This window comes from Dioscorea cayenensis, unplaced genomic scaffold (assembly GCF_009730915.1).
Source record: "Dioscorea cayenensis subsp. rotundata cultivar TDr96_F1 unplaced genomic scaffold, TDr96_F1_v2_PseudoChromosome.rev07_lg8_w22 25.fasta BLBR01000073.1, whole genome shotgun sequence".
Classification (NCBI taxonomy): Eukaryota; Viridiplantae; Streptophyta; class Magnoliopsida; order Dioscoreales; family Dioscoreaceae; genus Dioscorea; species Dioscorea cayenensis.
The window spans coordinates 1-18,159 of NW_024086464.1; the positions used below are offsets into that span (position 1 = coordinate 1).

The window sequence follows — 18,159 nt, forward strand, 5'->3', positions numbered from 1 at the left end:
ACAAACACTAAGCACTTGGTATACTGGGATGGATTTATTCTCTATTTCAATCTATACAAAAATGATTATATGGTTCAACCTTCAAGCAAAAGTTCCTACAGGGTATGGTGATATAAGGAGAACAATTGTTTCACTAAAAACACTAGATAGGAAAACATGGTCGTCTATTATTTTTATTTTTCTTTTTTATGACAAAATACTATTTATATTATTCATTATGTGTGTGTGAGAAAGGATTCCACCTCTTAACCTCCTGCATGGTACTCGCGCGCTTTACCATTGCGTTATACCAACATAGTCTTATTTTCGGAAATTAAACACTAGATATTCCATCCCTTTTAACCTACCATAGTTGTAATTTGCGTCAAACTAGAATGTAAACTATGAAAATTTCATGCTTCACAAACACACATCTGTCAACTTTCATTCCAGCCAACAGCGAAAACAAGTGACATGGAGTCACTCTTGTTAAAGCAATTAAGCCTTAGATTTCTTCCTTTTATCAAATACCATGCATTAAAGTTCACATCAAAGAGTTCCAAAAAGAAATGTAGCTAAAGAACACACAAAACAAGCTCAATTTTGCAGTCTGTCTAAACATCAGATTAGCATCTATGCAGCAGATAAAGAATTTGCTACATCGATGACGAAACGATACCTCACATCAGCCTTAGCGAGCCTCTCAATGGCCTCATTCACATAGTCCATTTTGATGAGTTCGATATCGGCAGTTATGTTGTGTTTTCCGGCGAAGTCTATCATTTCCTGGGTATCCTTCAATCCCCCAATGCAACTTCCAGCCAATATTCTCCCAGCTAGCACAACAAAAATGCAGTATTTCTTATCACACCATGCATATGTAAATAGAGAAGAAGACAAAAAAGTGGCATTAAAAGTTTGTTTAAATCCACAATTAGTCCCTAAACTATGTGTTTTCTGATACTAAGGTGTTCATTTATGTTAAGATGAAATGCTGCTACATTAGCATAAACAAACACTTGCTGGAGGGATTAAAATAAACAAAATCATTTAGTTTTGGGATTGATAGTGACTATAAACTTCAAAAATTTACACTCACCCATGATCAAAGGGAAAACTGGTAGCTCCAATGGCTTCTCTGGGGCTCCCACCAAGATCATCTTTCCATGGGTCTTCAGCAGAAAGATTAAGGGCATAAGCTGGTGAACAGCAGACACTGTGTTGATAATACCATCCATGGTCCCCATAGCAGCCTAAATATCAAAACAAATATTTAGTTTCAGAGTTAAAAATTTCAAAATCATATAAGATGAATTTCCATAGTACCTGCATCTTCTCAGGATTGCTGCTAAGTAGGAATGCATCAGCTCCCAACATTTCAATAGCTTCCTTTTCCTTGTTAGGAGATGAGCTGATGACAGTAACTTTCATCCCAAATGCCTTTCCAAATTTCACAGCAACATGCCCAAGTCCACCAAGACCAACCACACCTAAATGCTTACCTGGTTCATTCAGCCCAAAGGTTTTCATTGGGCTGTAGACAGTGATTCCAGCACAGAGCAGAGGAGCACTCTTGTCTAGGGGCATGTTTTCAGGGAATCGAATAACAAAGTGCTCATTAACCACAATCATGTTGGAATATCCACCATAAGTCCTTGTTCCATCATGGTATACAGAACCATAGGTGAATATGATCTTTGGACAGTAGTTCTCCAGATCCTGTTTGCAATTTTCACAAGAACCGCAAGAACCAACTACGCAGCCAATACCAGCTTTGTCTCCGGTTTTAACTTTTGTAACATTCTTGCCAACTTCAGTTACAACACCAACGATCTCATGCCTGTACAGGAACAAGTGAGCACATTGATTAATTCTAACGAACCTTTGCGTTTTCGAGGGTATTGTATGATTGATGGACTCATGTACTCCAAATATAGCATTGCATTGATCGGTTTAAGCTTTCAACATATTACACCAAACATTTTCCGTTAAATGGTTTATGTTATTTGAGTAATGGTCAAAATAGATGGTTTCCATTATATTATATGAAATTGCCTGACAAGTACCCTCAACTAAGTGTTGCATTAAACAAAGTCAAGATGGCATTTGCAATAGGTAACTACTTGCTATGAAGAAATAGGTTAACCAATAGTATCTCAATTATAAGGCTCTAATTACTTAGTATTCATCAGCCGCATGAATGAAGGGCCAAAGTCATAGATGTTACATGCACGTGTTACAGGGACGGTGAGCAACATCAGGCAGCATACATAGCCTTCTAATATCTGTTTCTCATTAGGGAGGACTAAAGTTTAAAGCCTTAAAGGATTAACATCTATGAAAATAATTATATATAAAATAAAAAGGCTAATAATAGGAGAGGCTAGAATATGTGGGAAAAGCTACTAACCTGAAGGATGTAGTTACATTATATCTCCAATCCTCTATTAACAATAAATAATTAATACATTCGAGATTGATAATAATGTATTTACCCAGGAACTACAGGGTATTTGGTTATTCCCCATTCGTTCTTGATGGTGTGTAGGTCTGAGTGGCATATCCCACAATATAATATCTTTAAAGTAATATCATCATCTCCATTAGTCCCTGCAAATCAATATGATAAATAATTAATTGCCAGCATAAAACAGACAAAAATGCTAAAATTATAAAGAAAGAAAAAAAATATCTAACTAAGCTCATCAAGGCTATAGGGTAAATTACTTTTTATTGTGCATAGTAAGTTTCACATACTTCAAAGGGTCTATTGAACTACTATAGGGAACAACATAAACAAGTTCTCCATAATGACAACTTTACCATCCATAACATAAGAGCATCTTTAGTGGAGGTTTAATAGAGTTCAATAAATGATGGAGCATTTTCATTGAGTATTTGGTGGGTTTGGTGGCTACCAAACGCTCAATGGGTGGGTCTCATCATTTTTTTATTTTTTAAAATTTAAAAATGATAAGACTCATATCTTTAAATAATTTTATTTAAAATTTATTTTTTTAATTTTATTTTTATCATTACAAATAAATTATTTTTTAAAAATAATATAATAATTTATTATTATTATTAATATATTTTAATTATTTTATTAATAGTATTTATGATTTTATTAAATAATTATAATAGAAGAGTTAATTTAATAGGTAAAAATTTAATGGGTTGATAGTGGATGCCATTTAATAGTATAACTATTATGGGAGATAGTTTTATAGGTAAGAATTTAATGGATTAATAAGATGATATTCGCATTAAACTCTAGGATAGTCCAAAGATTAAAGATGCTCTAAATATGTACGTTTTCCCTATTGATAGATCAACTCATTAAATATTAAGAAATGATAGATAAATTTATTTTTGATAAATATTGACAAGCAATATGTTATGGACAGACACAAATGAGGAGTTAAGCTCTAACACCTGTAGTCTTTATTTGTATGAACTGGGATTTTAACCTATCTCATTAACAAAACAAATATCCTATGCAGACTCAGTTGAAAAATTGAACAGTCATTGACACTTCCTACAAACTATAAATGAATAAAAAATTTCAGGACCAGCTACTATGGCTGAGCGACCACCTTAACAGGGAGTGGAATCCAACACAATATTGAACAAGGTAAAATGGAAGACCACAACAAAGTATTGCAGCCCGGAAAGAACGAAGGCCACAACTTCATCTCTTTCCAGTCTGTACTAATTCTGTCCCCCTGATCCACTAGACTTAAAGAATTTTAGTCATTTTCCATGATGATGTGAACTGTTTTACTCATAATTTCCCATAAAAAAACCATAAATCTTGATAAATAAATAGTGAATGTCCAATTTATAAATTAGAGCAAATCAATAAATGTCACCGCACCAAAAGCCTTCTCTTTTGAGAAAATAGAGTAATTAAGGTATCGTTTGGTTGGATGTAAATCTAAATGCAGTGAATTTTTAGTTACAATGTAACTGTAAATACTTGGTTTTCAAAATACAGTGCAATCAAATCTTGTGTTTGGTTGGATATAAATGTATTATAAAATTTTATATTTGTTTGAAATGATTTGTAAATCAAGAATTGGAAAACATATGTGTATATATGCATATATGTATATGAGTATACATATATGTATAAACATATGTGTGTGTATATGTATATATACATATATGTATGTGTGTGTATAAGTATATGTATACATATACATATGTGTGTATGTGTGTATAGTATACATATATGAGTGCATATGAGTGTATGTGTATATGTATATATCTGTATAAGTATAAACATGTGTGTGTATATGTATACATATACGTATATGTATATACTTATGTATGTATAAGTATATATATCTATATAAGTGTGTATATATATGTATATACATATTATATGTATATTTACACATATGTATATGAGTATATATATATATATATATGTAAAAATACCTGTATATGTTTATATAAATATGTAAATGTATATGTATGTGTATATATATATATTTCTATATATGTATGCATGTATGTATATATATACATCAGGTTTGCGGATACACCCAAACAAATAATGAATTTCATAAAATAAAATATTTGGTTTTACATTTGATTTTACATGTAACACACCCTAAGAAAAAAGCAGAGACAAAGTTGAGACGCTAAGGACGCAGGAATCAAACCCACGACAAAACGAACATAGACATAGTTGTCACTTGACCCACTAATAATTAAGTAAAGTACCAGGGAGATAAACATGTCTCACGTGAACAAAGAAATTCAGTCATTTTCCCCAACAACACCAAATTGGTAAATTATGTTATGGGAGGACAAGTCTGGTATGAAACTGAAATCAAATTCTAAAATGTCATTTTCAGGCTGGCCACTGGAAATCAAACTCGCCTCAAAACTAGTTAACGTGGAACTAGCACAACCACACAAATAAAGAAAAGCAGAAAACTATTCCTAGACCTGGAACAATTTGCTTAAAAAAGAATAAAATTTAGTTTGTATTTTTATAAATTTCTAAAAATTGAGTCTCTGAGGTACATATACGGCTACATATGTCTCCAGGCGGTAATTAACAACCAACTATTTTTTGAAGCATGAGAAAATGCGAAAAAAAAAATGTGATAGAGTTAAATAAACTTTAATTTAAAAAATGTTAATAAAAAAAGTGCGATATGTAAACCATGAGTTCTTTATTTATTTATTAGTTGTATAACAAATTCAATGCACATCTACCAATATATTGAAAAAAAATCATAGCAATAAAAAGTGCATTTATACGGAACTTTTATGTGAAATCCAAAATAAAAATTTTATAAAAAAATTAATAAAAAATTTTCGAGAGATCTTGTTGAGAGGGTGAGGATAAAAACGCACTGTCTGTCCACACAACTGAACTCACATGAACTATCATTTGTTTTTCCTATAAATCACTCCATACATACAATTTTTTCAATAGTTTTATATTTAAAAAATTAAATATATTTTATTATATTAATTATTTTTTCGGCTTCTTCACTGGTTTCTTTTTTAATTTTTTTTACTTTCCGTGATATATTTGCCATTGTTTTTTTAAATTTATCAAAATTACTTCTACAATTTTTAAGAAATCATATTCAAATACATATTTTATTAAATTATAATTATATTATAATTTAAAAAAAAATATAATGTTTTATCAATTTTAAATTATTAACTAATTTTAACTGATTTTTTAATCCATATAAAACTAAAAAAACATAAAAAAGTATTATTTGATCCAAATGTTTAAGATAAATCAAATACAATTAAGTTTTTTACCGCTAAATTAGTACCATAGTGACAACTGTTGTCCTCGTTTCAATAATTTTTTTTTTTTTTGAAATTCTTTAAGATCGAGTTAAACGAATGCAGAAGGTATAGGTAGGGCTAATAAATGAGCGGTATGTTTTAGGAAGAAAGAGCCAAAGCAAGATTAAACAAACCACCAAAATTGGGCGAAAAAATCAATAACATGGAGTAAAGTAAGACCAAATCGAAGTCTCGGATAAAAGCCTGAAACCAATTTATCAAAATCTCAGAGAAAAAAAAAAGAACTACGATAAATCAAACCATGCACATTCCAAAGAAATCAAACGAGATAATTTTCGGTATTTCCCATCCGCATATTGCTTGAAATGGTGAAAAGTTAATTTTATGGGCATAAAAAAAACCCCTCAAAAAGAACATCAGAGACTTGAATCAAACCCTGAAACCGATTGATCCATAAAAATCAAACCGTACACATTATTTATTTGGATGATGGGGTGAAAGACAACCCTCAAATCATCAAACAAACTATAAAATGCTCATTAGTGAAAGAACATCAAATGGGAAAAAATTCATCTCTAGATCCAAATAACAAAATGTATTAAAAAAGACAAAGAAAAAGAAGAGAGAAATAAAAAAACAATCACATTCAAAACTAGAAAACAAGATCACCGATTGATGGTTTTCATTATTTCAACCAGTCTTTCGCTTAATACCATCAAACAAGCTCTAAATCACTCCTTGAAAAGCACAGACAAGCTTCAAATCAAACCCTAGAGAACGATCTACCCAAATCTCGGAAAAACAATGAAGAATCACAGCAAGCTAAGAGAGAGAGAGAGAGAGAGAGAGAGAGAGAGAGAGAGAGAGAGGGGAATACCTTCGAGAGAAGTTGAAGGGAGAGAGGACGCCGGAGGGATCCATGGCCGCCCACCCGATGGCCTTGCGCAGGTGCTCCTCGGCCGGCGAGGCACACATCCCGTTCGTCGCCGCTGCCATTCTTCTCGATCACGGAAGCGAAGGTGGTGATGAGAATGGCAACTTTGGATATGCTTTTATAGCCAGTGAAATGGCTGACGTCATCAATGACCTTTTCCATCTTTCCTAATGTACCATAGAAAATTTTATATTTATCAATAGACCCTCAAGTCCAGAGGAATGCTATATAAAACAAAGAAACCACACGACATCAGCCATACGGCTGATGTGACGAGTGACATAAAAATTTTTTTAATTAAAAACGTATTGATAAAGTAACATGTGAGTTGTCTCTCTCTCATCTCTCTTTCTCTAGCTCTCTCTTGTTGCTACCCTCCCCCACTCCCGGCCTTGTTCCGGTCGCCGTTTCTTTCTCCTGCCCCCGGCTCTATTTCGGCCGCTGTTTCTCTCCCAGCTCCCGGGCCCCAGTCCCAGCCGCTGCTTCTCTCCGGCCCCGTCTCGGCCGTCGTTTCTCTCCCCCATTCCCCGCTCCCATCCCGGCTGCCATTTCTCTCCCCCGGCCCCAGCTCCGTCTCGGTTGTCTTTTCTCTCCCCCGCTCCCGGCCGTCGCTTCTCGTACACTAGAATTTCAGAGAACCAGCCACACGAGAGAGACACAAACTAGGGCCGACCTGTGCCCTAGTTTCTCTTCAAAGCCAAACGAGAGAGGGGCGACGGCTGGGAGCGGCGGCCGGTCACGGAGGAGAGAAGCGGCGGCCAAGAGCATAGAGCTACACTAGAGAGAGACCCGCACGAGAGACACAACCTATGCCCTAATATTTACTTAATATTTTTTTTAATTAAAAAAATTTAAAAAAAATTCACATCACCAATCACATCAGTTGTATGGTTTCTTCGCTCTATTTAGCGTTACTCATATATATATATATATATATATATATGAGAGGGGATGTGGATTGGTGGAGGACCCACTCAACTAAATAAAAATAAAAAATAACCAATTATAAAGTGTCAAATGGCAGCATGAGAGGGATATGTGTATTGTTAATTAAGATTGGAGTATATAGTTATATAATAGGTTTTTACTTGCCTTCTTTAAAAACAACCAGTTTGTTTATTTCTAGTATTAAACGAGAGAATTTAATATTTAGATAATTTTTTTTATTTATATAAATCTATTTTATAATATATATCACTAGATATTATATATATATATAATTTATTTGCTGTAAAATAATGTAAATTTAGTATAGTTATTTCTAATATTAAATGAGAGAGTAAGTGAAAAGTAATTTTTGCAAATTTTCCAGTGGATGATATGTAAAAACTAAGATTTTCGTAGTGAAAAATGATTTTTTTTTTTTTTGATAAAATAAAAATAATAGTTAATTTTTAAAAATATAAAAACTATTAAATTGGATATAAAAGCACTGTATTAAATAGGAGAGCCCTATAGTGCAAAGGCAGATTGCAGATAGTGCGACAGAGGGTAGTGGAGAGGGTTCCGGATGAAAAAAAAAGAGTAATGAATAATAAGAGGAAGAATGGGTGAGACTCTAGAGACGTGCCAGGTGGCTGGTTCGAATTAAGTCTAGATATGTGGTGGGACCAAGTCAGCTAGTGCTCTGGCGTGGGGGTGTCAGGTGTGTGTGTTTTTTTAAGAATTATAAATTTATAAAAAAAAATAATATTCGAACCAAAACCAGAATGACGTACTATCTTATTACAAAGATGCCATTGTCTTATAAACAAACAAACACAGAATCTTCAATTGTTGTGTTAGGGTATCTTTAATAAGATATTTAAAAATTTTGATGTTTATGACACCTCTTTAATTTATTAAATTATTTTTCATAATAATTATAATATTTTTTATAATATTATATTATAAATTATAATACGAAACTCACAATCATTTTATTTTACTATTTTAATTACTTACAATATATATTTTATTATCAATATATTTAACTAATAAAAATATTTGATTATTTAATAAAATAATATATATATTTAAAATGTATTATTTAAATGCTTTTAAACAATTATATGAAATTCTACAGAATACTGCATTGTTAATTTTTTAAAGATTATATACATTTTTATTAATAAAAAAAATAATTTGTCAACTCAACTTGATGAATAAATAAAAAATAACTTAATATATATTAAGTGTAACTAAAAATATTATATAATTAAGGAAAAATTACTGTTCACCCCTCGTAATTTTCAAAACTTCCCAAAAACCCCTTCCTACTTTTACACACCCCGGACAGGCCTTCTGTTAGTGTTTAACTTCCCTTTTACCCCTACCGTTCATTTCAAATGGGTTCATGTTGTGAAATCCCATTTTTGCCCTTGAAAATGGTGGGAAAAGAAAGCGCCAAATCACATCATGTTCAACCTTTTCAAGGCTTTCTGCTTGGTTTTCGATGAGCAATGCCTAGAAGTTGCATTACATCTTGTTCTTCTCCTCATTTCTCCTCATTTGATTTTGTTCGACTTCGATTCTGCCGGTTTCGTGTACTGGTGAGAATCTCTTCGTTGCTATCAGTTTGACCGTTCCATGCGGTGTTTATTATAGCGATCTCATTTGTGGTAGTCGGGTGAAGTTTATCATACCCGAAATATATAAATCGGTTTCTCCAACGAAAAATGAAAGTCGATTTCCAGTCGGATTAATCAAGTGCACTCCATCTTCAAATGAGTCGTAGTCGATTTTTATTGTCGGAGAGCGAGCATGTGCCATTGTCGTCTCCGTTTGAAAACGAGTTAATTTCGTTGTAAAGTTCTTCTTGTTTATGGTTATCTATTTGTATATTTTAAATATTGTTTAACTATTTGCTATTATCTGTTTAAATATATTACCAATATGTTTAATAATTGTCATCTCCGTTTAACTTTATCTTTACATGTATAACTATTTATATTAACGTGTAAATTCTCAAAGTCTCTGCGTAAAACGGTGATCTTTTTAGTTTGATCTAAATTGTTGGCAGGTGGCACGTGGCGGGTGGCGAGGTTATGAGTATCCCGCGCATAAGAATTAATGACGGCATTAATTCTTACGCACGGTAACATAAATATCCCGAACACTCGTTCGTTGTCATCGATCAATGTCGGTCCAGCATGCGTTTAACTTTTTCTCGGATATGAGCGTCACCGCTAGCTGGACTTCGCACCATAAATAACAAGGAAGAACCCTTCCCATGGACAACCACTCCTCGTCGTCCTCATCATCCTCGTCCCTCCTCTTCCTCCTCGTCATCTCGCTTCCCACGTATGATATTCATTTGAGTCGACGAAAGTTCGAAGATCAACTCTATCTCGAAAGGATGTCTCGTGATCCTCCTTATCTTGAGAATCGATCGGTCGTAATCACGCGACAAGTTAAACTATCTTTTCTGCCCTAAGTCAAAATACTCGCGATAATTACCCGAATCGCGGAGGATTCTCCAGCGATGGATGACGGGCAAGCAATTAAGCGGGCATTTCGACTTGGGTAAGAAAAGAAAGTTTTCACTTATTGCGTGATTGCGGAGGATTCTCTGAGGAGGAGATCGAGAAACATCCTTTAAGACGGAGTTGATATTTATCACTTTAGACTTTTTGTTACCGTTTAAGAACCTTACGTCAGTGTACAACTATAACTTTCTGTGTTTAACTATGAGGATCTTCGCTAAGCGCACCATGACACATCGATTAATAGACGTTTTCATGAATGTGTTTGTTTAACCTTTTTAATGTTATGCGTTGTGCATGTTCAAGTTGATGCGCATGTTATGCAACCGCCGTGAGCATTCGAATGTTCAGACACTTGTTTCGTTCTACGAGGGTCGAGTCGTGAGTGTCCAAGGTCCGAGAAGACGTTGTAAATGTTGTAAATGTTGTAAATGTTTTATAAATAAAACGAAATAAGCTTATTTGAATGTGAACTTATGATATTTAATCAGATTCTCCCTTGTAAACGTTTAAATATTTTAAACAAACTAACCTATTTGAGTGTCTCCTTGTGATAACTTGTGAAATTTAAACAGAGACCTAGTAAAAACAATTTGGGAAACAAAGAACGGCATTGTAAACAATAGAAAAAGTTAAACAATACTCAATTTACTCTTTAAACAATGACAACGGTGTTTAAGAAAATACATAAAGATGTTTAAACAGTGACCCAGGAGGTACCCATCTTCAACGCGATGTCAGTGAAATCATTCAATTTAAACAATAACATATATTTTAAACAGTTAAATCACTATATTTAAACGGTTTACATATTATTTACATGATATAGACTTTATTTAAACAGGTAACCATTATTTTTAAACACTATATGTATCCGTTTTAAACATAAAAAGCTCGACGTTTTAAAGCAGATACTCATGTCGAGCGATGATAATATGTCTTCATCGCGACGATGACATATATTTCCCTTTTTGCCCTTGGGATGGAGGGAAAAAAATACGCCCAATCACATCACGTCTAGTCTAACCTCTATGCACTTTTTGTCTTCATCGCGATGATGATATATATGCACTTTTTTGTTTCGCCTATCCCGATCTGCTTTTGTTGTTTACATCTTCTTCTTCTTCTTCTTCTTCTTCGCTCTTATTTTTTTGTTCTTCATTTCATTTGGTTCTGTACGATTTGGTTTTCGGCCCGATATATTATGGAGAGTTTTTTGTGGTATTGCTAGATTCAACGGGGAGGGAAGAGTGCTAATGTTCACGGCTCGCGACTTCTTGGGAGTTGGTGTTAGATGAGATATGTGAGCGATGGGGTCTCAAGTATCTCTTGTCGGGGTTAAGTTTATCACACGGATGGATATAAAACGGTTTTGTCAATAGAAAACGATGTCGACTTCCAGATGGATGTGTCACGCTGCACTCCATCTTCAAATGTCTCAGTAGTTGATCTTGTTGTCGAAAACGTAAGATGTGCCATTGCCGAATCCTAATGAAAAACGAGTTTTTACTCGTTGTAAGTTCCTTCTCTTTTATTTGTTCCGAGTTGTTTGGGTTCATTAGTGTTTAAATATGTCCAGTCATCGGTTAACATCTTTAGTACTAGTCGCTTTCACGTTATTCGATGAATCGCTAAGTATTTAATTTAACGCTTTAAATATTGTCATTATCACTTAAACATTATATTCTCCGCTTAACATATTGATCTTTTTCATTCGATCGAGTGTCTGGCGAAATTCGGATTCCGCGAGTGCTCCCGTTCATCCCCACGGTACCCTCGAGCGGTATGGGATGTCTTCCTTCCTCGTCGGATCATTCGTCAAGTCTGTCTGTTGGATATTGACAACGCTTTTGACTGGTGTCGAACATTTCTGAGGATGTACTTGAAATCATGCAATCAAACGGAATTTTTGACTTCAAATTCATAAAGAACGAAAAACATCGGTGATCGTGGAATGCTACGCCGATGGTTGTCGTTGGCGCCTTTATGCATCAAAAGAGTATAACAAAAATACTTTCAGAATCAAGACAATCAACCCGTCACACACTTGCGATGGTGGCATAGGTTCGGCGTCACATCCGAAAGTGTCCAAAAATGGGTTAGCCTGACGAGTGATTCGGAAGCTCGAGACCAACCGTCATGACAAGGCCATCGACATTCGGGAAGGACATGTTACGGGAACATGGTGTCCACATACCATACAAGCGAGCTTGGTTGGGAAAAAGAGCATGCCCGGGTGGTCCTCGACGGCGGTGACATCTCCAGCTACTGATCGTTTGCTTTGGTATGTGGATAAGGTGGGTCGAGACAAATCCTGCTGGCGTCAAGCGATCGTGGAAAGAGACGGCGATCGTTTTAAACGTGCATTCTTTTTCATTCAGCGCGGTATTGCAGGATTCAAGAGGGCTTGCAGTCAGTGCATTTCTCGATGGTACCCACCTCCTTGGAAAATATCGAGGGTACACTCATCGGGTGCCATAGGGAAAGACTGGAAACAATGGTTTTTCCACGCCGCCTGTATAGATCGACAACGAGACTGATGCCAATTGGACTTGGTTCATATCTAAGTTAGGCGATGCTTTATACAAGGAAGGAGATTATCATGAGATAATTACCTTCGTGTCGGACAGGTCCAAGGGCCTCTGTGAACGCAATTGCGAGAGTCTTCCCTTCTTCGCCACATGCATACTGCCTTCGACATTTGGAGGCCAATTTTATGAAAGCCAACGTCGACTTTGGGAAGGCATCGAGGGAGGAGTGTCTGGGTCTCATATGCTTTTCGCAGATTGCGTGGGCATCCACCGCTAAAGATTTCGATGATACCGCTGAATGAACCCTGCAGCCACATCACTCAAGCTCATCACCGTTGATTAATAAATCGGATATGGCACATTGGTCGAATTATCTCGCTCGGAGGTGATCGTTGAGGGTGAGATGTATTCAAATGTCGCGGAGTCGCTCAATGCTTGGATCAAGGAAGCTCGTCATTTATCGGTGCGACGAAAAATGGTCGACTCCATAAGGTCTCGCGAATGTTGATTTACACTTAACATTTAGTGTTACCCTTTAAACATTCTCAATCTTGTTTAATTACACTTGTTCGACTTTAAATATTAATCCTTTCGCTTTAAATATTTACAATAATGTTTAAACATGTTTACTTAATTATTTAACCATCACCGCCTTTTGTTTAACCTTATTTGCCGTGTCTGTTGATGCGCATAGTTATGTAACCCGCGACGAGCAAGCTAACAAACTGGGAGACCCTACTTACGCCCGTGTACATACATTCGAAGGTAGAGATCATTGTCGAGGATAGTCGAAATCTTCGCTGTTGGTTGTCGTGTCGACTGATCGCTACGTAAGTGATCGACCGGCAGACGAACTCAGTAGATCTCGCCATCGAACTTGTTCATGTCGAAGGTGGCAAGTTTATGGTAACCCTTGCAAACACACTTACGCTCGCAATAACGCAGCATGCACACCAACGCCCATCGATTTATTAGCGGCTACTTCACCGTCGACAATTACAAACCGGCGATAAGGAAGCTATATTCTCATACCCGACGACGAGGCCTCGACTGGAAATCGTGAGCCTTTGCGTATGAACGCGCGATGAAGTGACCGGGCGACCTAGACGAGAGGATCGAGTCGCAAGCCGCTTTGACGTCCGCTGAGTTACATGCATTACCGCCATGGATCCGGCACAATCGTAGATCTTGGAATGAAATTGTCCCGACTCAGGCATTGTAAATAAGCCCGACGATTGCGGAAACATCGTGATTGATGGGCAACTTTCTATATTTAAACTCTTACTCTTTTACAATGAATGCATTTATTTAAACAGAGACAATGTTATTTTAAACGGATACACTCGTAATTTGAAATATTTTCAAACTCGATGTTTAAAACGATATATGATATATTTAAACAATGAAACGGAAATGTACACAATTACAACGTAAATTAAACAATGAAATGAAAACTCGAATGGAATTTAACCTCGCTTACAATTGTAAAACAAACAAAATTTACATTGAGATATACAAGTCATGTTCTTCCGAAAACCAAAACAATGAATTGAATGTCTAGAGTTTACATTCGAAAAACAAAATTGACATTGAGATATACAAGACATGTTCTTCAAAAACAAAAATTTAACCCGCCATGACGACCCACTTTCTCACGGACGCGTGCCTCCCTCTTTAAGTATGCGGTAACATACCTTAATCTGAGGTAAGGAACACTCTGTCTGATGTAGCCGTAACTCTCTCACCCCAAAGTAATTGCTCAATAAACCGCATGACGAGACGGCCGCAATCGACGCTTCCTTGTTTTTGGCGTGGGGTTTCCATGTCGTGCACGAGTGGGTACTTTGCCGTCGCCGACTCGCCGAACTCCATATAGACACAATCGTCGAATAGATTCCACTGCCGAGATATGCAAGTTGAGATTAGAATACCGATTAAATACCAAACACTATTAATCGGACATAATTAAAGAACTTACCATGTCCAACGCGCTCTTTATCATACCCGGACACGAAGAATAATGCATGTATTCTTGTTTATCATTGTCAAGGACGCACGATACTGGAAGTGGCCATTCATGATTATCGGGAGGACGACAATTTGAACTGCGTGCAGTCATGACATAGCATCCCTCGACCATAGCCATAATTGTTTCCATGTGCGCCGTCTCGCTTTGACATAACAAAGCAAGTAAGCGGTCTGGTGATGGAGGCGCCGCTTTGTAAGGATATGGCTCTTTCGCTCATGACTTTTGTATTACATGCATACGAAAGCGTCCATCACATCATCTCAGCGACCATCTCCTTCCCCTCAAGCAACAGTGTATAATTTGTCCTGTGGTAGGTGATAGGTCATTCTTCCACACAACAGTCGCTGAGGTTAAACGATAACTGTATATAATAAGCACCATATTGTAAAAATATTTAAATGATATTATCAATTGTTAAATGATATTATATATAATTAAACGTTATAGACAAAATTAAATTATAACATAAAGACATTAAACACTATTAGAAAATCATTAAACACTATAATAAAAACTTTAAACACTATCATAAAAACTTTAGACTTACCCGTCCATAGAGCAGTTGAGGAAGATCCTCATCAACTCCTGCTCGTATTTGTTAAGACGAGACATGCCAACCCATGGGAATAAAAGCTTTTCGAGCCGTCTCGTCCCATTGTTGATCGGGCCTTTGATCATCTCCTCGTCTCGGCTCTGGGGTCTTCATGGGCACTCGCCGCTGCACCTTTCACGGTGTTCGAAAGACCGATGACATCTTCCTTCGATGCGGGACGACGAGCGACAAAGATCAACCGCAGACACATCCTCATATGGTTGTTCTTGTTGTGGGATTGTGTTCAGCTTCGACGCGGACGACGACGACAACATCAACCGCGACACATCCTTACATGGTTCTAGTTGCGGTGGGATCGTGTCCCTCGCCTCGATGCAGATCGTCGGCCACGCAAGCAACAGCATTCAACGATCTTTCTCAACCGGGCCACGACAACAAAGGATTATTGAGACACACCCTTAGCTTGTTCTCGATCTCGCATGATTGTGTCCATCTTTCGATGCCGCATCTCGGCACCTTTGCCCACCCGGGTCCATCGATTCATTAAGAAGAGAGTTAACGATCTTTCCCTTCCTCAACCGGCCACATATCGATGACGATGTCCTGCCACCGTTGCATTTGATTCATCATCACTGCGGCCAGTCGGCAGCGAGATGTAGCAAGTATTGTTCTCCTATTTTTCGCAAGTCTCTTCGAATGTGGCCGCCTTTGAAACGACCTTCCCGATGATGTCGCTGTCGCCAAATTCGACGCCTCGCTCGTCCCGTGCCAGTTCTTTGAGGGATGGCGCACCGGGTTGTGAACGCCCTTCCAAACGCCTCAACACGAGCGATAAGCCGAGGAAACTCGGCCATCAATATCTCGCACCCTGCATAAGTGTCGCGCGACATCTTCGCTAATGTCGCCGGTGCGGGGTCTGCCACGGCCGGAGGGCTGCCACTGGTCGGGGGCTACCATAATCGGGGCACCGCTGCTGTCGCGGTAGGGGGTTGTCATGCAATCGGCCGGGTGGGGAAGGCTTCTCCCAAGGCCGAGGAATGCGCGCGCTGGTGGGTCGGAAGTAGGAGAATCCAAGGCCGAGCGCCGCATTTATGAGGCCGCCTCTCATCCCCGGCCCACGAGCAAGCTGGTTCGAGTAATAGCATCCATCCGCTCGGTTAGGCCCCAATAAATATTTCTTTCTTCAAAGATTCGCCGAACCAGTTTCTGAAACTAACATATGTAAACCAAACAATTTCAGATAAATCATTCATTTTAAACTATAAAAACTATATTTAAACAGAGTGTTTATATATTTAAACGTTATAGAATATATTTAAACGGAGAACAAAATATTTAAACCAAAGATGAATAAGTTTTTAAACGGTAAATACTGAAAAGTTAAACGCTAAATAATATGTTTAAAACATTAAAGACTTATGTTAAACATTGTCCATGATTTATTACCTCTTTTCCATCGAAAGCGATAACAAGTCGGTTTCTCACCGTCGCTTCCTCAGTAAGTACTTTCACCGTAGCACGAGATCCTTGGGATCTCGCTGAAACGGACTTTTCTTCCCCGCTCCGGGTCAGCTCAGAAACCGACGCGGCGCGACCGATAGCAACCCCTACTGCACTCGCGTGTGGTCTTCTTCCCGCCGCATCTATCTCGCAGACCGAGCGTGCCGCCAGGAATATCCTCCATAGCCACTTGTGCGCACGCCGCCCACGCTGCAGATCGCCCCTACGTCGGGTAGATCATTGATATAATCAACGATCCGTCTCTAACCGAGCATGATGTATCTGAAGAGGACTCGCACTCCACGAGGGTACCATCATCGAGTTTGACAAAATTATCTTCTTCTCCTCCCTCGCCAAAACAAGTCGCACCGTAATGCTCGACTAGAGTCTCTATGCCTCGTAGGTTTTTGATAGATACCTCCTTCAAACGCCGACTCGGGTTTTTCTTCTTCTCGAAGACGATCACGCTGCTCATCGCAACGCGTACCTTTCAAGAACGAGGGCCATCTCGAGGTCCTGAAACTCAAGCAGCTTCCGATCCCAATTTATTGGTGCGCACTCATCGTATCTTTGCAAAAGAGAATCAATGAAGGCCCTCTCTGGTATAGCTCAGCTCAAATGTCAACGCCGCAAACGGTGTCCTCAATAATCTCCCGTTGTAGGGGTCATGTTATCTCATTCGCTAAGGTCTCCACTACTAGGCCAAATACATCGCCCCATTAACTAGGTCGACCGGCCATAATCACAAGCCTCAGGATAATAACAACACACATTTAACATGCAAGATTCACAAAAGTTTGCTGAAATATAAGGCTTTTAAACGGTAACCTCGCTTATTAAAACGTAGATATCAAATGTTAAATCAGAGACCCAAATATTAAAGAGATGAGAATACTAAACGTAGACAACAAAATTTTAAAATCGTAACATCTCATTTCTAAACGCCAACCTCATTCTCAGTAAAACAAGCAAATCATATCAAAACGAAGGGGAAATGTACATTATAAATATTACATCATCATAACAATCGAAAACCATTTCGAGTAGTGTATACAGTATGAAAACGCAAAAACAAAACAAAACCCCAGCTTCGAGAAATCTCCCTCGCAGCATGAACAAAACAGCCGAGAAATCGCACTTTCAAATATCTTCCAACAAAAATGAGTAGCACAAACAACAAAACCGATCTTCTTTGTCAGACGTAACGCTTAACATAAAACCATACTCACCACCTTAGATCAGCAACTCGACGAAATGCCAACTAGTTGGCGCTGGGGACTTCTCCTTCGTAGATACCGTGGAAAGGGAAAAGTCAGCATCACTGTAGGTCACGAGAGACAACTCGAGACAACAAATGGAAAGTTTCAGATCGGAGTTGAGAA

The 18,159-nt window shown here is 37.5% G+C and overlaps 1 protein-coding gene across 1 annotated transcript; it reads right to left on the bottom strand.

The window, feature by feature from the left end:
• Nucleotides 1-441: 441 nt before the first annotated feature.
• On the bottom strand, nt 442-6,802 carry LOC120253377 (probable mannitol dehydrogenase 1). Its single transcript, XM_039261715.1, has 5 exons — nt 6,644-6,802; nt 2,475-2,588; nt 1,306-1,819; nt 1,079-1,232; nt 442-815 (listed from the first exon to the last, which is right to left on the bottom strand). The coding sequence occupies exons 1-5, from the start codon at nt 6,760-6,762 to the stop codon at nt 613-615; spliced, it is 1,104 nt and encodes a 367-aa protein (XP_039117649.1). The 5' UTR covers nt 6,763-6,802; the 3' UTR covers nt 442-612.
• Nucleotides 6,803-18,159: the final 11,357 nt, after the last annotated feature.

Excerpts from the sequence above, each read along its gene's own strand:
- LOC120253377 (XM_039261715.1), bottom strand. The coding sequence starts at position 6,762 with ATGGCAGCGGCGACGAACGGGATGTGTGCCTCGCCGGCCGAGGAGCAC. Across the intron at positions 1,820-2,474 it reads AAATACCCTGTAGTTCCTGG|GCATGAGATCGTTGGTGTTG; the intron begins GTAAATACATTA and ends GTTCCTGTACAG. Across the intron at positions 816-1,078 it reads AGTTTTCCCTTTGATCATGG|CTGGGAGAATATTGGCTGGA; the intron begins GTGAGTGTAAAT and ends TTGTTGTGCTAG.